Here is a 25000-nt window from a genome sequence, read left to right as displayed (position 1 = left end):
AATGAGGAGATGGACACTGTCTCTCTGGAGAGCAATGAGGAGATGGACACTGTCTCTCTGGAGAGCAATGAGGAGATGGACACTGTCTCTCTCATCTAATGAACTAGAGAGCAATGAGGAGATGGACACTGTCTCTCTGGAGAGCAATGAGGAGATGGACACTGTCTCTCTGGAGAGCAATGAGGAGATGGACACTGTCTCTCTCATCTAATGAACTAGAGAGCAATGAGGAGATGGACACTGTCTCTCTCATCTAATGAACTAGAGAGCAATGAGGAGATGGACACTGTCTCTCTGGAGAGCAATGAGGAGATGGACACTGTCTCTCTGGAGAGCAATGAGGAGATGGACACTGTCTCTCTCATCTAATGAACTAGAGAGCAATGAGGAGATGGACACTGTCTCTCTCATCTAATGAACTAGAGAGCAATGAGGAGATGGACACTGTCTCTCTGGAGAGCAATGAGGAGATGGACACTGTCTCTCTAGAGAGCAATGAGGAGATGGACACTGTCTCTCTGGAGAGCAATGAGGAGATGGACACTGTCTCTCTCATCTAATGAACTAGAGAGCAATGAGGAGATGGACACTGTCTCTCTGGAGAGCAATGAGGAGATGGACACTGTCTCTCTCATCTAATGAACTAGAGAGCAATGAGGAGATGGACACTGTCTCTCTGGAGAGCAATGAGGAGATGGACAATGTCTCTCTCATCTAATGAACTAGAGAGCAATGAGGAGATGGACACTGTCTCTCTGGAGAGCAATGAGGAGATGGACACTGTCTCTCTGGAGAGCAATGAGGAGATGGACACTGTCTCTCTGGAGAGCAATGAGGAGATGGACACTGTCTATCTCATTTAATGAACTAGAGAGCAATGAGGAGATGGACACTGTCTCTCTGGAGAGCAATGAGGAGATGGACACTGTCTCTCTAGAGAGCAATGAGGAGATGGACACTATCTCTGGAGAGCAATGAGGAGATGGACACTGTCTCTCTGGAGAGCAATGAGGAGATGGACACTGTCTCTCTCATCTAATGAACTAGAGAGCAATGAGGAGATGGACACTGTCTCTCTGGAGAGCAATGAGGAGATGGACACTGTCTCTCTCATCTAATGAACTAGAGAGCAATGAGGAGATGGACACTGTCTCTCTGGAGAGCAATGAGGAGATGGACACTGTCTCTCTGGAGAGCAATGAGGAGATGGACACTGTCTCTCTGGAGAGCAATGAGGAGATGGACACTGTCTCTCTCATCTAATGAACTAGAGAGCAATGAGGAGATGGACACTGTCTCTCTCATCTAATGAACTAGAGAGCAATGAGGAGATGGACACGGTCTCTCTAGAGAGCAATGAGGAGATGGACACTGTCTCTCTGGAGAGCAATGAGGAGATGGACACTGTCTCTCTGGAGAGCAATGAGGAGATGGACACTGTCTCTCTCATCTAATGAACTAGAGAGCAATGATGAGATGGACACTGTCTCTCTGGAGAGCAATGAGGAGATGGACACTGTCTCTCTCATCTAATGAACTAGAGAGCAATGAGGAGATGGACACTGTCTCTCTCATCTAATGAACTAGAGAGCAATGAGGAGATGGACACGGTCTCTCTAGAGAGCAATGAGGAGATGGACACTGTCTCTCTGGAGAGCAATGAGGAGATGGACACTGTCTCTCTAGAGAGCAATGAGGAGATGGACACTGTCTCTCTAGAGAGCAATGAGGAGATGGACACGGTCTCTCTGGAGAGCAATGAGGAGATGGACACTGTCTCTCTCATCTAATGAACTAGAGAGCAATGAGGAGATGGACACTGTCTCTCTGGAGAGCAATGAGGAGATGGACACTGTCTCTCTCATCTAATGAACTAGAGAGCAATGAGGAGATGGACACTGTCTCTCTCATCTAATGAACTAGAGAGCAATGAGGAGATGGACACGGTCTCTCTAGAGAGCAATGAGGAGATGGACACTGTCTCTCTGGAGAGCAATGAGGAGATGGACACTGTCTCTCTAGAGAGCAATGAGGAGATGGACACTGTCTCTCTGGAGAGCAATGAGGAGATGGACACTGTCTCTCTCATCTAATGAACTAGAGAGCAATGAGGAGATGGACACTGTCTCTCTGGAGAGCAATGAGGAGATGGACACTGTCTCTCTCATCTAATGAACTAGAGAGCAATGAGGAGATGGACACTGTCTCTCTCATCTAATGAACTAGAGAGCAATGATGAGATGGACACTGTCTCTCTGGAGAGCAATGAGGAGATGGACACTGTCTCTCTCATCTAATGAACTAGAGAGCAATGAGGAGATGGACACGGTCTCTCTAGAGAGCAATGAGGAGATGGACACTGTCTCTCTGGAGAGCAATGAGGAGATGGACACTGTCTCTCTAGAGAGCAATGAGGAGATGGACACGGTCTCTCTGGAGAGCAATGAGGAGATGGACACTGTCTCTCTCATCTAATGAACTAGAGAGCAATGAGGAGATGGACACGGTCTCTCTAGAGAGCAATGAGGAGATGGACACTGTCTCTCTGGAGAGCAATGAGGAGATGGACACTGTCTCTCTGGAGAGCAATGAGGAGATGGACACTGTCTCTCTCATCTAATGAACTAGAGAGCAATGAGGAGATGGACACTGTCTCTCTGGAGAGCAATGAGGAGATGGACACGGTCTCTCTGGAGAGCAATGAGAGATGGACATGAGGAGATGGACACTGTCTCTCTCATCTAATGAACTAGAGAGCAATGAGGAGATGGACACTGTCTCTCTGGAGAGCAATGAGGAGATGGACACTGTCTCTCTGGAGAGCAATGAGGAGATGGACACTGTCTCTCTGGAGAGCAATGAGGAGATGGACACTGTCTCTCTGGAGAGCAATGAGGAGATGGACACTGTCTCTCTCATCTAATGAACTAGAGAGCAATGAGGAGATGGACACTGTCTCTCTCATCTAATGAACTAGAGAGCAATGAGGAGATGGACACGGTCTCTCTAGAGAGCAATGAGGAGATGGACACTGTCTCTCTGGAGAGCAATGAGGAGATGGACACTGTCTCTCTGGAGAGCAATGAGGAGATGGACACTGTCTCTCTCATCTAATGAACTAGAGAGCAATGAGGAGATGGACACTGTCTCTCTGGAGAGCAATGAGGAGATGGACACTGTCTCTCTGGAGAGCAATGAGGAGATGGACACTGTCTCTCTCATCTAATGAACTAGAGAGCAATGAGGAGATGGACACTGTCTCTCTCAATCTAATGAACTAGAGAGCAATGAGGAGATGGACACTGTCTCTCTGGAGAGCAATGAGGAGATGGACACTGTCTCTCTGGAGAGCAATGAGGAGATGGACACTGTCTCTCTCATCTAATGAACTAGAGAGCAATGAGGAGATGGACACTGTCTCTCTCATCTAATGAACTAGAGAGCAATGAGGAGATGGACACGGTCTCTCTAGAGAGCAATGAGGAGATGGACACTGTCTCTCTGGAGAGCAATGAGGAGATGGACACTGTCTCTCTAGAGAGCAATGAGGAGATGGACACTGTCTCTCTGGAGAGCAATGAGGAGATGGACACTGTCTCTCTCATCTAATGAACTAGAGAGCAATGAGGAGATGGACACTGTCTCTCTGGAGAGCAATGAGGAGATGGACACTGTCTCTCTGGAGAGCAATGAGGAGATGGACACTGTCTCTCTGGAGAGCAATGAGGAGATGGACACTGTCTCTCTCATCTAATGAACTAGAGAGCAATGAGGAGATGGACACTGTCTCTCTCATCTAATGAACTAGAGAGCAATGAGGAGATGGACACGGTCTCTCTAGAGAGCAATGAGGAGATGGACACTGTCTCTCTGGAGAGCAATGAGGAGATGGACACTGTCTCTCTGGAGAGCAATGAGGAGATGGACACTGTCTCTCTCATCTAATGAACTAGAGAGCAATGAGGAGATGGACACTGTCTCTCGAGAGCAATGAGGAGATGGACACTGTCTCTCTCATCTAATGAATTAGAGAGCAATGAGGCGATGGACACTGTCTCTCTGGAGAGCAATGAGGAGATGGACACTCTCTCTGGAGAGCAATGAGGAGATGGACACTGTCTCTCTCATCTAATGAACTAGAGAGCAATGAGGAGATGGACACTGTCTCTCTGGAGAGCAATGAGGAGATGGACACTGTCTCTCTGGAGAGCAATGAGGAGATGGACACTGTCTCTCTGGAGAGCAATGAGGAGATGGACACTGTCTCTCTCATCTAATGAACTAGAGAGCAATGAGGAGATGGACACGGTCTCTCTAGAGAGCAATGAGGAGATGGACACTGTCTCTCTGGAGAGCAATGAGGAGATGGACACTGTCTCTCTGGAGAGCAATGAGGAGATGGACACTGTCTCTCTCATCTAATGAACTAGAGAGCAATGAGGAGATGGACACTGTCTCTCTGGAGAGCAATGAGGAGATGGACACGGTCTCTCTGGAGAGCAATGAGGAGATGGACACTGTCTCTCTCATCTAATGAACTAGAGAGCAATGAGGAGATGGACACTGTCTCTCTGGAGAGCAATGAGGAGATGGACACTGTCTCTCTGGAGAGCAATGAGGAGATGGACACTGTCTCTCTGGAGAGCAATGAGGAGATGGACACTGTCTCTCTCATCTAATGAACTAGAGAGCAATGAGGAGATGGACACTGTCTCTCTCATCTAATGAACTAGAGAGCAATGAGGAGATGGACACTGTCTCTCTCTAGAGAGCAATGAGGAGATGGACACTGTCTCTCTGGAGAGCAATGAGGAGATGGACACTGTCTCTCTGGAGAGCAATGAGGAGATGGACACTGTCTCTCTCATCTAATGAACTAGAGAGCAATGAGGAGATGGACACTGTCTCTCTGGAGAGCAATGAGGAGATGGACACTGTCTCTCTGGAGAGCAATGAGGAGATGGACACTGTCTCTCTCATCTAATGAACTAGAGAGCAATGAGGAGATGGACACTGTCTCTCTCATCTAATGAACTAGAGAGCAATAAGGAGATGGACACTGTCTCTCTGGAGAGCAATGAGGAGATGGACACTGTCTCTCTAGAGAGCAATGAGGAGATGGACACTGTCTCTCTGGAGAGCAATGAGGAGATGGACACTGTCTCTCTCATCTAATGAACTAGAGAGCAATGAGGAGATGGACACTGTCTCTCTGGAGAGCAATGAGGAGATGGACACTGTTTCTCTGGAGAGCAATGAGGAGATGGACACTGTCTCTCTCATCTAATGAACTAGAGAGCAATGAGGAGATGGACACTGTCTCTCTGGAGAGCAATGAGGAGATGGACACTGTCTCTCTCATCTAATGAACTAGAGAGCAATGAGGAGATGGACACTGTCTCTCTGGAGAGCAATGAGGAGATGGACACTGTCTCTCTGGAGAGCAATGAGGAGATGGACACTGTCTCTCTGGAGAGCAATGAGGAGATGGACACTGTCTATCTCATTTAATGAACTAGAGAGCAATGAGGAGATGGACACTGTCTCTCTGGAGAGCAATGAGGAGATGGACACTGTCTCTCTAGAGAGCAATGAGGAGATGGACACTGTCTCTCTGGAGAGCAATGAGGAGATGGACACTGTCTCTCTGGAGAGCAATGAGGAGATGGACACTGTCTCTCTCATCTAATGAACTAGAGAGCAATGAGGAGATGGACACTGTCTCTCTGGAGAGCAATGAGGAGATGGACACTGTCTCTCTGGAGAGCAATGAGGAGATGGACACTGTCTCTCTGGAGAGCAATGAGGAGATGGACACTGTCTCTCTCATCTAATGAACTAGAGAGCAATGAGGAGATGGACACTGTCTCTCTCATCTAATGAACTAGAGAGCAATGAGGAGATGGACACGGTCTCTAGAGAGCAATGAGGAGATGGACACTGTCTCTCTGGAGAGCAATGAGGAGATGGACACTGTCTCTCTGGAGAGCAATGAGGAGATGGACACTGTCTCTCTCATCTAATGAACTAGAGAGCAATGATGAGATGGACACTGTCTCTCTGGAGAGCAATGAGGAGATGGACACTGTCTCTCTCATCTAATGAACTAGAGAGCAATGAGGAGATGGACACTGTCTCTCTCATCTAATGAACTAGAGAGCAATGAGGAGATGGACACGGTCTCTCTAGAGAGCAATGAGGAGATGGACACTGTCTCTCTGGAGAGCAATAAGGAGATGGACACTGTCTCTCTAGAGAGCAATGAGGAGATGGACACGGTCTCTCTCATCTAATGAACTAGAGAGCAATGAGGAGATGGACACTGTCTCTCTGTAGAGCAATGAGGAGATGGACACTGTCTCTCTCATCTAATGAATTAGAGAGCAATGAGGCGATGGACACTGTCTCTCTGGAGAGCAATGAGGAGATGGACACTCTCTCTGGAGAGCAATGAGGAGATGGACACTGTCTCTCTCATCTAATGAACTAGAGAGCAATGAGGAGATGGACACTGTCTCTCTGGAGAGCAATGAGGAGATGGACACTGTCTCTCTGGAGAGCAATGAGGAGATGGACACTGTCTCTCTGGAGAGCAATGAGGAGATGGACACTGTCTCTCTCATCTAATGAACTAGAGAGCAATGAGGAGATGGACACGTCTCTCTAGAGAGCAATGAGGAGATGGACACTGTCTCTCTGGAGAGCAATGAGGAGATGGACACTGTCTCTCTGGAGAGCAATGAGGAGATGGACACTGTCTCTCTCATCTAATGAACTAGAGAGCAATGAGGAGATGGACACTGTCTCTCTGGAGAGCAATGAGGAGATGGACACGGTCTCTCTGGAGAGCAATGAGGAGATGGACACTGTCTCTCTCATCTAATGAACTAGAGAGCAATGAGGAGATGGACACTGTCTCTCTGGAGAGCAATGAGGAGATGGACACTGTCTCTCTGGAGAGCAATGAGGAGATGGACACTGTCTCTCTGGAGAGCAATGAGGAGATGGACACTGTCTCTCTCATCTAATGAACTAGAGAGCAATGAGGAGATGGACACTGTCTCTCTCATCTAATGAACTAGAGAGCAATGAGGAGATGGACACGGTCTCTCTAGAGAGCAATGAGGAGATGGACACTGTCTCTCTGGAGAGCAATGAGGAGATGGACACTGTCTCTCTGGAGAGCAATGAGGAGATGGACACTGTCTCTCTCATCTAATGAACTAGAGAGCAATGAGGAGATGGACACTGTCTCTCTGGAGAGCAATGAGGAGATGGACACTGTCTCTCTGGAGAGCAATGAGGAGATGGACACTGTCTCTCTCATCTAATGAACTAGAGAGCAATGAGGAGATGGACACTGTCTCTCTCATCTAATGAACTAGAGAGCAATAAGGAGATGGACACTGTCTCTCTGGAGAGCAATGAGGAGATGGACACTGTCTCTCTAGAGAGCAATGAGGAGATGGACACTGTCTCTCTGGAGAGCAATGAGGAGATGGACACTGTCTCTCTCATCTAATGAACTAGAGAGCAATGAGGAGATGGACACTGTCTCTCTGGAGAGCAATGAGGAGATGGACACTGTTTCTCTGGAGAGCAATGAGGAGATGGACACTGTCTCTCTCATCTAATGAACTAGAGAGCAATGAGGAGATGGACACTGTCTCTCTGGAGAGCAATGAGGAGATGGACACTGTCTCTCTCATCTAATGAACTAGAGAGCAATGAGGAGATGGACACTGTCTCTCTGGAGAGCAATGAGGAGATGGACACTGTCTCTCTGGAGAGCAATGAGGAGATGGACACTGTCTCTCTGGAGAGCAATGAGGAGATGGACACTGTCTATCTCATTTAATGAACTAGAGAGCAATGAGGAGATGGACACTGTCTCTCTGGAGAGCAATGAGGAGATGGACACTGTCTCTCTAGAGAGCAATGAGGAGATGGACACTGTCTCTCTGGAGAGCAATGAGGAGATGGACACTGTCTCTCTGGAGAGCAATGAGGAGATGGACACTGTCTCTCTCATCTAATGAACTAGAGAGCAATGAGGAGATGGACACTGTCTCTCTGGAGAGCAATGAGGAGATGGACACTGTCTCTCTGGAGAGCAATGAGGAGATGGACACTGTCTCTCTGGAGAGCAATGAGGAGATGGACACTGTCTCTCTCATCTAATGAACTAGAGAGCAATGAGGAGATGGACACTGTCTCTCTCATCTAATGAACTAGAGAGCAATGAGGAGATGGACACGGTCTCTCTAGAGAGCAATGAGGAGATGGACACTGTCTCTCTGGAGAGCAATGAGGAGATGGACACTGTCTCTCTGGAGAGCAATGAGGAGATGGACACTGTCTCTCTCATCTAATGAACTAGAGAGCAATGATGAGATGGACACTGTCTCTCTGGAGAGCAATGAGGAGATGGACACTGTCTCTCTCATCTAATGAACTAGAGAGCAATGAGGAGATGGACACTGTCTCTCTCATCTAATGAACTAGAGAGCAATGAGGAGATGGACACGGTCTCTCTAGAGAGCAATGAGGAGATGGACACTGTCTCTCTGGAGAGCAATAAGGAGATGGACACTGTCTCTCTAGAGAGCAATGAGGAGATGGACACGGTCTCTCTCATCTAATGAACTAGAGAGCAATGAGGAGATGGACACTGTCTCTCTGTAGAGCAATGAGGAGATGGACACTGTCTCTCTCATCTAATGAACTAGAGAGCAATGAGGAGATGGACACTGTCTCTCTCATCTAATGAACTAGAGAGCAATGAGGAGATGGACACGGTCTCTCTAGAGAGCAATGAGGAGATGGACACTGTCTCTCTGGAGAGCAATGAGGAGATGGACACTGTCTCTCTAGAGAGCAATGAGGAGATGGACACTGTCTCTCTGGAGAGCAATGAGGAGATGGACACTGTCTCTCTCATCTAATGAACTAGAGAGCAATGAGGAGATGGACACTGTCTCTCTGGAGAGCAATGAGGAGATGGACACTGTCTCTCTCATCTAATGAACTAGAGAGCAATGAGGAGATGGACACTGTCTCTCTGGAGAGCAATGAGGAGATGGACACTGTCTCTCTGGAGAGCAATGAGGAGATGGACACTGTCTCTCTGGAGAGCAATGAGGAGATGGACACTGTCTCTCTCATCTAATGAACTAGAGAGCAATGAGGAGATGGACACTGTCTCTCTGGAGAGCAATGAGGAGATGGACACTGTCTCTCTCATCTAATGAACTAGAGAGCAATGAGGAGATGGACACTGTCTCTCTGGAGAGCAATGAGGAGATGGACACTGTCTCTCTGGAGAGCAATGAGGAGATGGACACTGTCTCTCTGGAGAGCAATGAGGAGATGGACACTGTCTCTCTCATCTAATGAACTAGAGAGCAATGAGGAGATGGACACTGTCTCTCTGGAGAGCAATGAGGCGATGGACACTGTCTCTCTCATCTAATGAACTGGACCCTACAGACGGACCCTACAGAGGGACCCTACAGACGGACCCTACAGACGGACCCTACAGAGGGACCCTACAGACTGACCCTACAGAGGGACCCTACAGAGGGACCAAAGGAACCCTAAAGTGTCTCCTTAGAACCAACAGAAGAACTGTGTCTGTTCCTCATCTCCTCTCTTCCCGGTCACCAATCATCTTGGCCATGTTCTGTTATAATCTCCACCCGGCACAGCCAGAAGAGGACTGGCCACCCCTCATAGCCTGGTTCCTCTCTAGGTTTCTAATCTATACCAGGCACAGCCAGAAGAGGACTGGCCCACCCCTCATAGCCTGGTTCCTCTCTACCCGGCACAGCCAGAAGAGGACTGGCCACCCCTCATAGCCTGGTTCCTCTCTAGGTTTCTTCCTAGGTTTTGGCCTTTCTAGGGAGTTGTTCCTAGCCACTGTGCTTCTACACCTGCATTGTTTGCTGTTTGGGGTTTTAGGCTGGGTTTCTGTACAGCACTTTGAGATATCAGCTGATGTAAGAAGGGCTTTATAAATAGATTTGATTGATCACATCCCTTCTCTTCCCTCTCTTCTCCGAGGACCCATCCCATTTCTTCCGAGGACCCATCCCATTTCTTCCGAGGACCCATCCCATTTCTTCCGAGGACCCATCCCATTTCTTCCCCGAGGACCCATCCCATTTCTTCCCCGAGGACCCATCCCATTTCTTCCCCGAGGACCCATCCCATTTCTTCCCCGAGGACCCATCCCATTTCTTCCCCGAGGACCCATCCCATTTCTTCCCCGAGGACCCATCCCATTTCTTCCCCGAGGACCCATCCCATTTCTTCCCCGAGGACCCATCCCATTTCTTCCCCGAGGAACCATCCCATTTCTTCCCCGAGGAACTACAGTAGGATATAGACACACCTAGCAGAATGTAGTCTACATACAGACCTCTCTACTACAGTAGGATATAGACACACTGTCTAATGCCGTCTCTAATATAAATATATACAGAGCCGTCTCTAATATAAATATATACAGAGCCGCCTCTAATATAAATATATACAGAGCCGCCTCTAATATAAATATATACAGAGCCGTCTCTAATATAAATATATACAGAGCCGTCTCTAATATAAATATATACAGAGCCGTCTCTAATATAAATATATACAGAGCCGTCTCTAATATAAATATATACAGAGCCGTCTCTAATATAAATATATACAGAGGATCAATGCCGAGCCGTCTCTAATATAAATATATACAGAGCCGTCTCTAATATAAATATATACAGAGCCGTCTCTAATATAAATATATACAGAGCCGTCTCTAATATAAATATATACAGAGCCGCCTCTAATATAAATATATACAGAGCCGTCTCTAATATAAATATATACAGAGCCGTCTCTAATATAAATATATACAGAGCCGTCTCTAATATAAATATATACAGAGCCGTCTCTAATATAAATATATACAGAGCCGTCTCTAATATAAATATATACAGAGGATCAATGCAGAGCCGTCTCTAATATAAATATATACAGAGCTGTCTCTAATATAAATATATACAGAGCCGTCTCTAATATAAATATATACAGAGCCGTCTCTAATATAAATATATACAGAGGATCAATGCAGAGCCGTCTCTAATATAAATATATACAGAGCCGTCTCTAATATAAATATATACAGAGCCGTCTCTAATATAAATATATACAGAGCCGTCTCTAATATAAATATATACAGAGCCGTCTCTAATATAAATATATACAGAGCCGTCTCTAATATAAATATATACAGAGCCGTCTCTAATATAAATATATACAGAGCCGCCTCTAATATAAATATATACAGAGCCGTCTCTAATATAAATATATGCTGTGCAGCTCAGAGACAAAACAATAAGCTGGAGAGAACACACACACTACAACCCCACACACACACTACAACCACACACACACACTACAACCACACACACACACTACAACCACACACACACACTACAACCACACACACACACACTACAACCACACACACACACTACAACCACACACACACACTACAATCACACACTCTACAACCCCACACACACTACAACCACATACAGACTACAACCACATACAGACTCCAACCACACACACACTCTCCAACCACACACACACACACACTCTCTCTCCAACCACACTCTCTCTCCAACCACTATCTAGTGACTAGTCTACCTGCTGTACCAGTAGTGTCGTGACCATCTATCTAGTGACTAGTCTACCTGCTGTACCAGTAGTGTCCTGACCATCTATCTAGTGACTAGTCTACCTGCTGTACCAGTAGTGTCCTGACCATCTATCTAGTGACTAGTCTACCTGCTGTACCAGTAGTGTCCTGACCATCTATCTAGTAGTGACTAGTCTACCCGCTGTACCAGTAGTGTCCTGACCATCTATCTAGTAGTGACTAGTCTACCCGCTGTACCAGTAGTGTCCTGACCATCTATCTAGTAGTGACTAGTCTACCTGCTGTACCAGTAGTGTCCTGACCATCTATCTAGTGACTAGTCTACCTGCTGTACCAGTAGTGTCCTGACCATCTATCTAGTAGTGACTAGTCTACCCGCTGTACCAGTAGTGTCCTGACCATCTATCTAGTGACTAGTCTACCTGCTGTATCAGTAGTGTCCTGACCATCTATCTAGTGACTAGTCCATCTTTACAACTGGGATTGATGGTGCTTTTCAGGACAATTGGGAACTCGCAAAATACAAGGCCAATGACATCAGTGATCTTAAGGTCGGGAAAGTCGAAGCTCTAAAAAGAGTCCCGAGTTACCGACTTGGAAAACCGAGTTAAAATGACCATTCAAAACTATTTTAATCAGTTGGTGCTCGTTTTTTCAGAGTTCCCAGTTGTCTTGAACGCACTGAATTCGGGAAATCGAATATTTCCCGGGTTCTGACCTCACAGTTGTTTTAAACGCGGCATGAGTTTAATGCGCAACATCACATAGCAAAACATATTAACAACAAATAAACATTATGCCAGTTCGCATAGCAGAAGATATTCACATCATGAGTATACATGGCACAGCGAGGCGTTCAGTAGGATTTGGACCAGGCAGACAAGCGACTCGTTAAAATGTACTATAAATCAATCTGACTAATCAGTCTGCCAGAGACGCTGGAATTAGTAGCCTATTAAATAGAAACATTTGAGTGAGTTTGTGAATTCCTGAAAGTAAAGCGCCACAGGAACAATCACAGGAGACCCGAGGCCGGTTGGAACACCCAGCTTTCCTCTGATTTCACGCCGCTTTCGAAGCATCCCTACCGGCCGAAGCATTTCCCCTTTATGGGTACTCCGGACTTGCTTATTTAAACTTGACTATCATCATCATTATCATCAAAACTACTGTGATTTGTGAGTTTTATATGACAAGACGAGCAGCGCTGTGGTCTTTAGCGAAACAAAACAAGTAGTTTCTTACCTTGTATCGGCTCACTTCCACTGTGAGTTTTTTTTTTGTTTTACTAGTGTAGAGAGTCAGAATAACTTCATCGCATCTTCCTGTCTGTTTTGTTGTCTTTAGTTGACGGTGGTGCACGTGAATTTACAGAAGCACTTGACCAGCGGACGCTTGTGTCCCTTCACTCTACTTCCGTATGCAGACTGCACAGTCGACTTTCACGAGCAAAGATATTAGAGTTTAAATAAGCAAAGATATTAGAGGTTTAAATAAGCAAAGATATTAGAGTTGAAATAAGCAAAGATATTAGAGTTTAAATAAGCAAAGATATTAGAGGTTTAAATAAGCAAAGATATTAGAGGTTTAAATAAGCAAAGATATTAGAGTTGAAATAAGCAAAGATATTAGAGTTTAAATAAGCAAAGATATTAGAGGTTTAAATAAGCAAAGATATTAGAGGTTTAAATAAGCAAAGATATTAGAGTTGAAATAAGCAAAGATATTAGAGGTTTAAATAAGCAAAGATATTAGAGGTTTAAATAAGCAAAGATATTAGAGGTTTAAATAAGCAAAGATATTAGAGGTTTAAATAAGCAAAGATATTAGAGGTTTAAATAAGCAAAGATATTAAGAGGCAAGTTTAAGTAAGCAAAGATATTAGAGGTTTAAATAAGCAAAGATATTAGAGGTTTAAATAAGCAAAGATATTAGAGGTTTAAATAAGCAAAGATATTAAGAGGCAAGTTTAAATAAGCAAAGATATTAAGAGGCAAGTTTAAATAAGCAACGATATTAGAGTCAAGTTTATTATTTCTTTCTCTGGTTTGATGGACAGACAGTTGTACGTGAAACAGTTTTATATGGTTGTCATGGTAACTGAACTTCGTTCAAATATATAAATGACCGTTTAAGCCTTTTGTATTGTTTTATTTGACCATGTTGTACTAATTTAAGGACTACACAGTGTAAAAGTTGTATGCAAGTTGAGATACTAGAGATGGTGACTAAATTTAAACCCACTCTCAAATATACCCATGATGCCTTGCATTAATTATTCAAAAAAAATAATCACGCCCATGAGTGCTGACATAACCATTGGCTGGTCCCTGGGCAGTCCAGGATTGGTCCATCGGAAAGTTACGCTACAAAAGTTTAGCAAATCTAGAACGTGTGGAACGGAACCATTCCAACCCAATCAAGTCCACAGCCCGATATCCCAAAAACCGGACATAGGTTCATTCAAGTAAGTATATTTTCTATCGCCAGTGCTTGACTTGGGCAGAAGCTCAAGACGCTGAATACCGGCACCTCAAATCAAATTGTATTTGTCACATGCGCCGAATACAACAGGTGTAGCTAGACCTTACAGTGAAATGCGTAATTACAAGCCCTTTTAACCAACAATGCAGTTTTAAGAAAATACCAAACAATAAGAATAACAAATCATTAAAGATTAGCAAAATGGTCTACTGCTTCAAATCCTGTTCGTTTTATATAATATTATCTCTAAAGTATTGTGGAGCTCCTGCACCTAAATATAAACAGTACTGGAACCCAAAATGAGTACCGGTACCTAATTTCAGTCAAAGTCAAGCACTGTTTTCTATCGTATGTTACACACTTTCATGCCGAAGTGGCCCTATATCATATCCAAACGATCTGGAATCGAATCCATGTTGTCATTTGTTTCTATGGTAATACAGTTGACTGGAACCGTAGTCAATTGTTTCTGTCCTGGTGATTGGTTACCCATTGGTCTGTTTCTGTCCTGGTGATTGGTTACCCATTGGTCAGTTTCTGTCCTGGTGATTGGTTACCCATTGGTCTGTTTCTGTCCTGGTGATTGGTTACCCATTGGTCTGTTTCTGTCCTGGTGATTGGTTGTCCATTGGTCTGGTACTGTTTCTGTCCTGGTGATTGGTTGTCCATTGGTCTGGAACTGTCCTGGTGATTGGTTGTCCATTGGTCTGGTAACTGTTTCTGTCCTGGTGATTGGTTGTCCATTGGTCTGGTACTGTCCTGGTGATTGGTTGTCCATTGGTCTGGTACTGTTTCTGTCCTGGTGATTGGTTGTCCATTGGTACTGTTTCTGTCCTGGTGATTGGTTACCCATTGGTCTGTTTCTGTCCTGGTGATTGGTTACCCATTGGTCTGTTTCTATGGTAATACAGTTGACTGGAACCGTAGTCAATTCATCACCAATTTCATGTGTTGAAAATCTGGGACAGTTTTTTAATATTTTTTTTAAGAGGGAACATTTTACGTGTAATTTTTTACAGTCAATCCTGATTGATCACATGTAATGGTGATGGATGGATGGACTATCCTGATTGATCACATCTAATGGTGATGATGGATGGACTATCCTGATTGATCACATGTAATGGTGATGATGGATGGACTATCCTGATTGATCACATCTAATGGTGATGATGGATGGATGGACTATCCTGATTGATCACATGTAATGGTGATGATGGATGGACTATCCTGATTGATCACATCTAATGGTGATGATGGATGGATGGACTATCCTGATTGATCACATCTAATGGTGATGATGGATGGATGGACTATCCTGATTGATCACATCTAACGGTGATGATGGATGGATGGACTATCCTGATTGATCACATCTAACGGTGATGATGGATGGACTATCCTGATTGATCACATCTAATGGTGATGATGGATGGATGGACTATCCTGATTGATCACATCTAATGGTGATGATGGATGGATGGACTATCCTGATTGATCACATCTAATGGTGATGATGGATGGATGGACTATCCTGATTGATCACATCTAATGGTGATGATGGATGGATGGACTATCCTGATTGATCACATCTAATGGTGATGATGGATGGATGGACTATCCTGATTGATCACATCTAATGGTGATGATGGATGGATGGACTATCCTGATTGATCACATCTAATGGTGATGATGGATGGACTATCCAGATTGATCACATCTAATGGTGATGGATGGACTATCCTGATTGATCACATCTAATGGTGATGGATGGACTATCCTGATTGATCACATGTAATGGTGATGATGGATGGACTATCCTGATTGATCACATCTAATGGTGATGATGGATGGACTAGAGGTAGTTTCTTACACTAGTCATTGATGGATGGACTAGAGGTCGTTTCTTACACTAGTCATTGATGCTCCGCTGTCTGTAACCTGTGATCGGACTGAATCCAACGGGCCTTTACTGTCAAATCCACGAAGGGAAGAGAACAAGTGCACTCTGGGAGGAAGGACAGATGACTTGGGGGGGGGGACAGAGGAGACAGAGCCACTGAGCCCAAAGTGACCACCAGCGCCATCCTGTGGACAATGTCATGAATTGCAACCTGTGATTAAAAAATAATACTTTAAAAGACACTTTCTGGTCTGAAACGTAAAGTGAGGTCTACCTACACCTGTTGTATTCAGCATTTCACTGTAAGGTCTACCTACACCTGTTGTATTCAGCATTTCACTGTGAGGTCTACCTACACCTGTTGTATTCAGCATTTCACTGTGAGGTCTACCTACACCTGTTGTATTCAGCATTTCACTGTGAGGTCTACCTACACCTGTTGTATTCAGCATTTCACTGTGAGGTCTACCTACACCTGTTGTATTCAGCATTTCACTGTGAGGTCTACCTACACCTGTTGTATTCAGCATTTCACTGTGAGGTCTACCTACACCTGTTGTATTCAGCATTTCACTGTGAGGTCTACCTACACCTGTTGTATTCAGCATTTCACTGTAAGGTCTACTACACCTGTTGTATTCAGCATTTCACTGTGAGGTCTACTACACCTGTTGTATTCAGCATTTCACTGTAAGGTCTACCTACACCTGTTGTATTCAGCATTTCACTGTGAGGTCTACCTACACCTGTTGTATTCAGCATTTCACTGTAAGGTCTACCTACACCTGTTGTATTCAGCATTTCACTGTGAGGTCTACCTACACCTGTTGTATTCAGCATTTCACTGTGAGGTCTACCTACACCTGTTGTATTCAGCATTTCACTGTGAGGTCTACCTACACCTGTTGTATTCAGCATTTCACTGTGAGGTCTACTACACCTGTTGTATTCAGCATTTCACTGTGAGGTCTACCTACACCTGTTGTATTCAGCATTTCACTGTCAGGTCTACTACACCTGTTGTATTCAGCATTTCACTGTGAGGTCTACCTACACCTGTTGTATTCAGCATTTCACTGTAAGGTCTACTACACCTGTTGTATTCAGCATTTCACTGTCAGGTCTACCTACACCTGTTGTATTCAGCATTTCACTGTAAGGTCTACCTACACCTGTTGTATTCAGCATTTCACTGTCAGGTCTACCTACACCTGTTGTATTCAGCATTTCACTGTGAGGTCTACCTACACCTGTTGTATTCAGCATTTCACTGTGAGGTCTACCTACACCTGTTGTATTCAGCATTTCACTGTGAGGTCTACCTACACCTGTTGTATTCAGCATTTCACTGTGAGGTCTACCTACACCTGTTGTATTCAGCATTTCACTGTGAGGTCTACCTACACCTGTTGTATTCAGCATTTCACTGTAAGGTCTACTACACCTGTTGTATTCAGCATTTCACTGTCAGGTCTACCTACACCTGTTGTATTCAGCATTTCACTGTGAGGTCTACCTACACCTGTTGTATTCAGCATTTCACTGTGAGGTCTACCTATACCTGTTGTATTCAGCATTTCACTGTGAGGTCTACTACACCTGTTGTATTCAGCATTTCACTGTCAGGTCTACCTACACCTGTTGTATTCAGCATTTCACTGTCAGGTCTACCTACACCTGTTGTATTCAGCATTTCACTGTGAGGTCTACTACACCTGTTGTATTCAGCATTTCACTGTGAGGTCTACTACACCTGTTGTATTCAGCATTTCACTGTAAGGTCTACTACACCTGTTGTATTCAGCATTTCACTGTCAGGTCTACCTACACCTGTTGTATTCAGCATTTCACTGTAAGGTCTACCTACACCTGTTGTATTCAGCATTTCACTGTCAGGTCTACCTACACCTGTTGTATTCAGCATTTCACTGTGAGGTCTACCTACACCTGTTGTATTCAGCATTTCACTGTGAGGTCTACCTACACCTGTTGTATTCAGCATTTCACTGTGAGGTCTACCTACACCTGTTGTATTCAGCATTTCACTGTGAGGTCTACCTACACCTGTTGTATTCAGCATTTCACTGTAAGGTCTACTACACCTGTTGTATTCAGCATTTCACTGTGAGGTCTACCTACACCTGTTGTATTCAGCATTTCACTGTGAGGTCTACCTACACCTGTTGTATTCAGCATTTCACTGTGAGGTCTACCTACACCTGTTGTATTCAGCATTTCACTGTGAGGTCTACCTACACCTGTTGTATTCAGCATTTCACTGTAAGGTCTACTACACCTGTTGTATTCAGCATTTCACTGTGAGGTCTACCTACACCTGTTGTATTCAGCATTTCACTGTGAGGTCTACCTACACCTGTTGTATTCAGCATTTCACTGTGAGGTCTACCTACACCTGTTGTATTCAGCATTTCACTGTGAGGTCTACCTACACCTGTTGTATTCAGCATTTCACTGTGAGGTCTACCTACACCTGTTGTATTCAGCATTTCACTGTGAGGTCTACCTACACCTGTTGTATTCAGCATTTCACTGTGAGGTCTACCTACACCTGTTGTATTCAGCATTTCACTGTAAGGTCTACTACACCTGTTGTATTCAGCATTTCACTGTGAGGTCTACTACACCTGTTGTATTCAGCATTTCACTGTGAGGTCTACCTACACCTGTTGTATTCAGCATTTCACTGTGAGGTCTACCTACACCTGTTGTATTCAGCATTTCACTGTGAGGTCTACCTACACCTGTTGTATTCAGCATTTCACTGTGAGGTCTACCTACACCTGTTGTATTCAGCATTTCACTGTGAGGTCTACCTACACCTGTTGTATTCAGCATTTCACTGTAAGGTCTACCTACACCTGTTGTATTCAGCATTTCACTGTAAGGTCTACCTACACCTGTTGTATTCAGCATTTCACTGTCAGGTCTACTACACCTGTTGTATTCAGCATTTCACTGTCAGGTCTACCTAACCTGTTGTATTCAGCATTTCACTGTGAGGTCTACCTACACCTGTTGTATTCAGCATTTCACTGTGAGGTCTACCTACACCTGTTGTATTCAGCATTTCACTGTCAGGTCTACTACACCTGTTGTATTCAGCATTTCACTGTCAGGTCTACTACACCTGTTGTATTCAGCATTTCACTGTGAGGTCTACCTACACCTGTTGTATTCAGCATTTCACTGTAAGGTCTACTACACCTGTTGTATTCAGCATTTCACTGTGAGGTCTACTACACCTGTTGTATTCAGCATTTCACTGTCAGGTCTACCTACACCTGTTGTATTCAGCATTTCACTGTCAGGTCTACCTACACCTGTTGTATTCAGCATTTCACTGTGAGGTCTACCTACACCTGTTGTATTCAGCATTTCACTGTGAGGTCTACCTACACCTGTTGTATTCAGCATTTCACTGTGAGGTCTACTACACCTGTTGTATTCAGCATTTCACTGTGAGGTCTACCTACACCTGTTGTATTCAGCATTTCACTGTGAGGTCTTCCTACACCTGTTGTATTCAGCATTTCACTGTAAGGTCTACTACACCTGTTGTATTCAGCATTTCACTGTGAGGTCTACTACACCTGTTGTATTCAGCATTTCACTGTGAGGTCTACCTACACCTGTTGTATTCAGCATTTCACTGTGAGGTCTACTACACCTGTTGTATTCAGCATTTCACTGTCAGGTCTACCTACACCTGTTGTATTCAGCATTTCACTGTCAGGTCTACTACACCTGTTGTATTCAGCATTTCACTGTGAGGTCTACTACACCTGTTGTATTCAGCATTTCACTGTGAGGTCTACTACACCTGTTGTATTCAGCATTTCACTGTCAGGTCTACCTACACCTGTTGTATTCAGCATTTCACTGTGAGGTCTACCTACACCTGTTGTATTCAGCATTTCACTGTAAGGTCTACCTACACCTGTTGTATTCAGCATTTCACTGTAAGGTCTACCTACACCTGTTGTATTCAGCATTTCACTGTCAGGTCTACTACACCTGTTGTATTCAGCATTTCACTGTCAGGTCTACCTAACCTGTTGTATTCAGCATTTCACTGTGAGGTCTACCTACACCTGTTGTATTCAGCATTTCACTGTGAGGTCTACCTACACCTGTTGTATTCAGCATTTCACTGTCAGGTCTACTACACCTGTTGTATTCAGCATTTCACTGTCAGGTCTACTACACCTGTTGTATTCAGCATTTCACTGTGAGGTCTACCTACACCTGTTGTATTCAGCATTTCACTGTGAGGTCTACTACACCTGTTGTATTCAGCATTTCACTGTGAGGTCTACCTACACCTGTTGTATTCAGCATTTCACTGTAAGGTCTACCTACACCTGTTGTATTCAGCATTTCACTGTGAGGTCTACTACACCTGTTGTATTCAGCATTTCACTGTGAGGTCTACCTACACCTGTTGTATTCAGCATTTCACTGTCAGGTCTACCTACACCTGTTGTATTCAGCATTTCACTGTCAGGTCTACCTACACCTGTTGTATTCAGCATTTCACTGTCAGGTCTACTACACCTGTTGTATTCAGCATTTCACTGTCAGGTCTACCTACACCTGTTGTATTCAGCATTTCACTGTAAGGTCTACCTACACCTGTTGTATTCAGCATTTCACTGTGAGGTCTACCTACACCTGTTGTATTCAGCATTTCACTGTGAGGTCTACCTACACCTGTTGTATTCAGCATTTCACTGTGAGGACTACTACACCTGTTGTATTCAGCATTTCACTGTGAGGTCTACCTGCACCTGTTGTATTCAGCATTTCACTGTGAGGTCTACTACACCTGTTGTATTCAGCATTTCACTGTCAGGTCTACTACACCTGTTGTATTCAGCATTTCACTGTCAGGTCTACCTACACCTGTTGTATTCAGCATTTCACTGTCAGGTCTACCTACACCTGTTGTATTCAGCATTTCACTGTGAGGTCTACTACACCTGTTGTATTCAGCATTTCACTGTGAGGTCTACTACACCTGTTGTATTCAGCATTTCACTGTGAGGTCTACCTACACCTGTTGTATTCAGCATTTCACTGTAAGGTCTACCTACACCTGTTGTATTCAGCATTTCACTGTCAGGTCTACTACACCTGTTGTATTCAGCATTTCACTGTGAGGTCTACTACACCTGTTGTATTCAGCATTTCACTGTGAGGTCTACCTACACCTGTTGTATTCAGCATTTCACTGTCAGGTCTACCTACACCTGTTGTATTCAGCATTTCACTGTGAGGTCTACTACACCTGTTGTATTCAGCATTTCACTGTGAGGTCTACCTACACCTGTTGTATTCAGCATTTCACTGTCAGGTCTACTACACCTGTTGTATTCAGCATTTCACTGTGAGGTCTACTACACCTGTTGTATTCAGCATTTCACTGTGAGGTCTACCTACACCTGTTGTATTCAGCATTTCACTGTCAGGTCTACCTACACCTGTTGTATTCAGCATTTCACTGTGAGGTCTACTACACCTGTTGTATTTGGGAACAAATAATATTTTATTTTATTTGACATACACAGTTGTCAGAGCATTTGCAATTACTTAACTAGAACACAGAACATTCTTACTAAATAAACCCCATTACCCAGAGTCCCTCAGGAGAGAAGCAATTCAAAATAATCATCTTTCTATCTCCAACTCTCTGTCTTTCTCCCACTCTCTGTATCTCTGTCGCTCTTCTCGCTTTCCACTTCTCTCACTCTCTCTCGCTCTCTCTCTAAGACAGTTTCAGGAAGTGACAGAGGAAGCTGAGTAGTGAGCCACAGTGTGTAACATTCTCTGGTTTCTCTGTTCATAGATGAGGCGAGACAGAGAGAGGAGGGAGACAGAGAGACAGACAGACAGAGAGAGACAGACAGAAACGGAGACAGAGAAGGACAGACAGAGAGAGAGACAGTGTGAGACAGAGAGAGAGAGACGGAGTGAGACAGACAGAGAGAGAGAGAGAGAGAGAGAGACAGACAGAGAGAGAGACAGACAGAGACAGAGAGAGAGAGACAGACAGAGAGAGAGACAGACAGAGTATACTACTGAACTCGTGGAGGAACAGACAGAGAGAGAGACATAATACGTGTCTGTCTGACCGTGTGTCATGCGTTACCATGACGAGAGAAGCACTCATCAAACTCTTCATCCTCATCCTCCTCGCCTTCATCATCTGTCTCCCAGAGTTCTTCACTTCACACAGAGGTATTTATTTTTGTATTTATTATGGATCCCCATTAGCTGTTGCCAAAACAGCAGCTACTCTTTCTGGGCCCTCAAAATAATCTGACAGATTAACAGACAGACACAGACGTGTGTGTGTCTGTGTGTGTCTGTGTGTCTCTGTGTGTGTGTGTCTGTGTGTCTGTCTGTGTGTGTGTCTCTGTGTGTGAGTGTGTCTCTGTGTGTGGGTGTGTCTCTGTGTGTGTGTGTGTGTGTGTGTGTGTCTCTCTCTCTCTGTGTGTGTGTGTGTGTGTGTGTGTGTGTGTGTGTGTGTGTGTGTGTGTGTGTGTGAAAGACAGGGTTGTGAAACATACAGCCTTTATCGTAACCGAGATCACTGACACAGGAAATATGACACAAACAGATACTTGAAAAGTCACCTCTCTCTCTCTCTCTCTCTGCTGCAGCGAGGGTAAACTTCCACTGTGTGACCTTTGACCCCTGTGGGGACCAGGAAGTGCCAACGCAGTGCGACCCCGGGCTGACCCCTGCGGGACAGAACTCCAACCGGAGCGGCGAGGAGAAGCCCGTCTGTAACAACGGGAGGACGGGTTCTGGAGTGAGCTGGTTGCTGTGTGACACGGAGACGGACCCGCCCGCTCTCCGTGGCAACGCCTCGCTGTCAGGTGGGCGGGGGACTTCGGTTGGACGATCGACAGTTTAGACGGACCATTCATTGATTGTACATCGATTGATTAACAGTTGATATTAAATAGTAGCTCGGTTTCCATCCAATATTTAAAGATGAATGAAGAAAATATGCATTCAGTATGAAGAAAATATGCATTTGGTGTTTCTACCAAACAGGATGTTGAGGATAAACAAAACTGAGTGATGTCATAAGACACGTAAAAACATATATTTTTTTTGGGGGGCTTTCATGTACCGAATAGCAATCTGAAGTTCAATCTGTTTCCATCGCATTTTCAACCCTAACAATAATTTTGGGTCACAAAAATGTTCAACTCTACCAATAGAAACCTGCTGCGTTAAATCAAATGTACCTGCTGTGGTCTTGGCACCTGCGCTCTAGGCCCACAACAGATGCAGTATGGGTAGGCTAGTCTACAGGATTAGCAACAGTTAAAGATCCCACCGTGTCAAACAGTTAAAGATCCCACCGTGTCAAACAGCCGACCAGTTAAAGATCCCACAGTGTCAACCAGTTAAAGATCCCACCGTGTCAAACAGTTAAAGACCCCACCGTGTCAAACAGCCGACCAGTTAAAGATCCCACCGTGTCAAACAGCCGACCAGTTAAAGATCCCACAGTGTCAACCAGTTAAAGATCCCACCGTGTCAAACAGCCGACCAGTTAAAGATCCCACCGTGTCAAACAGTTAAAGATCCCACCGTGTCAACCAGTTAAAGATCCCACCGTGTCAAACAGCCGACCAGTTAAAGATCCCATCGTGTCAAACAGCCGACCAGTTAAAGATCCCATCGTGTCAAACAGCCGACCAGTAAAAGATCCCACCGTGTCAAACAGCCGACCAGTTAAAGATCCCACCGTGTCAAACAGTTAAAGATCCCACCGTGTCAAACAGTTAAAGATCCCACCGTGTCAAACAGCCGACCAGTTAAAGATCCCACCGTGTCAAACAGCCGACCAGTTAAAGATCCCACCGTGTCAAACAGCCGACCAGTTAAAGATCCCACCGTGTCAAACAGCCGACCAGTTAAAGATCCCACCGTGTCAAACAGTTAAAGATCCCACCGTGTCAAACAGTTAAAGATCCCACCGTGTCAAACAGTTAAAGATCCCACCGTGTCAAACAGTTAAAGATCCCACCGTGTCAAACAGCCGACCAGTTAAAGATCCCACCGTGCCAAACAGTTAAAGATCCCACCGTGTCAAACAGTTAAAGATCCCACCGTGTCAAACAGTTAAAGATCCCACCGTGTCAAACAGTCGACCAGTTAAAGATCCCACCGTGTCAAACAGTTAAAGATCCCACCGTGTCAAACAGTTAAAGATCCCACCGTGCCAAACAGTTAAAGATCCCACCGTGTCAAACAGTTAAAGATCCCACTTCCTGTTTCCATCACATCTGTCGTGGTTATGACATTACTTCATAAAAACATGTGAATAGGAACGTTTTTATTGACTGAAAATGTTGGATTTTACTCTTCACCTTTCCTTTCCCCCTCCTCTCCTCCCCCCCTCTTCTTCTCCTCTATTTTCCCCTCTCATCTCCTGGCTCCTTGCTTCCCCTCCTCCTCTCCCCTCTTCCTCCTCTTCTCTCCTCTGCCCCTGCCTCCCCTCCTCCTCTCTCCTCTTCTCTCCTTGCCTCCCCTCTTCCTCCTCTTCTCTCCTCTCTCCTTGCCTCCCCTCTTCCTCCTCTTCTCTCCTCTCTCCTTGCCTCTCCTCCTTCTCTCTCCTCTTCTCTCCTTGCCTCCCCTCTTCCTCCTCTTCTCCTCTCTCCTTGCCTCCCCTCCTCCTCTTCTCTCCTTGCCTCCCCTCCTCCTCCTCTTCTCTCCTTGCCTCCCCTCCTCCTCATTTCTTCCTCTTCTCTTCTTGCCTCCCCTCCACCTCTCTCCTCTTCTCTTCTTGCCTCCCCTCCTCCTCTCTCCTCTTCTCGCCTTGCCTCCCCTCCTCCTCTTCTCTCCTCTCTCCTTGCCTCCCC

At 44.9% G+C, this 25000-nt stretch overlaps 1 protein-coding gene across 4 annotated transcripts in view; it reads left to right on the top strand.

Annotated features, from left to right (window-relative positions):
• Nucleotides 1-14103: 14103 nt before the first annotated feature.
• Nucleotides 14104-25000, top strand: part of LOC135561729 (uncharacterized) — a 24966-nt gene continuing 14069 nt past the window's right edge. For 3 of the 4 annotated variants that reach the window (XM_065003475.1, XM_065003474.1, XM_065003472.1), the window contains exons 1-3: nucleotides 14105-14177; nucleotides 21888-22355; nucleotides 22781-22999. In XM_065003475.1, coding sequence (XP_064859547.1) covers nucleotides 22268-22355; nucleotides 22781-22999 — 307 coding nt within the window. In that variant the 5' untranslated portion in view covers nucleotides 14105-14177; nucleotides 21888-22267. Of the gene's footprint in view, nucleotides 14178-21887; nucleotides 22356-22780; nucleotides 23000-25000 lie in introns of all 4 variants that reach the window. The other variant, XM_065003473.1, reaches the window with a different exon arrangement.

This window comes from Oncorhynchus nerka, linkage group LG18, assembly GCF_034236695.1.
Source record: "Oncorhynchus nerka isolate Pitt River linkage group LG18, Oner_Uvic_2.0, whole genome shotgun sequence".
Lineage (NCBI taxonomy): Eukaryota > Metazoa > Chordata > Actinopteri > Salmoniformes > Salmonidae > Oncorhynchus > Oncorhynchus nerka.
Note: the sequence above shows the minus strand (reverse complement) of the source record. Positions and strands in the feature narration are given on the sequence as shown.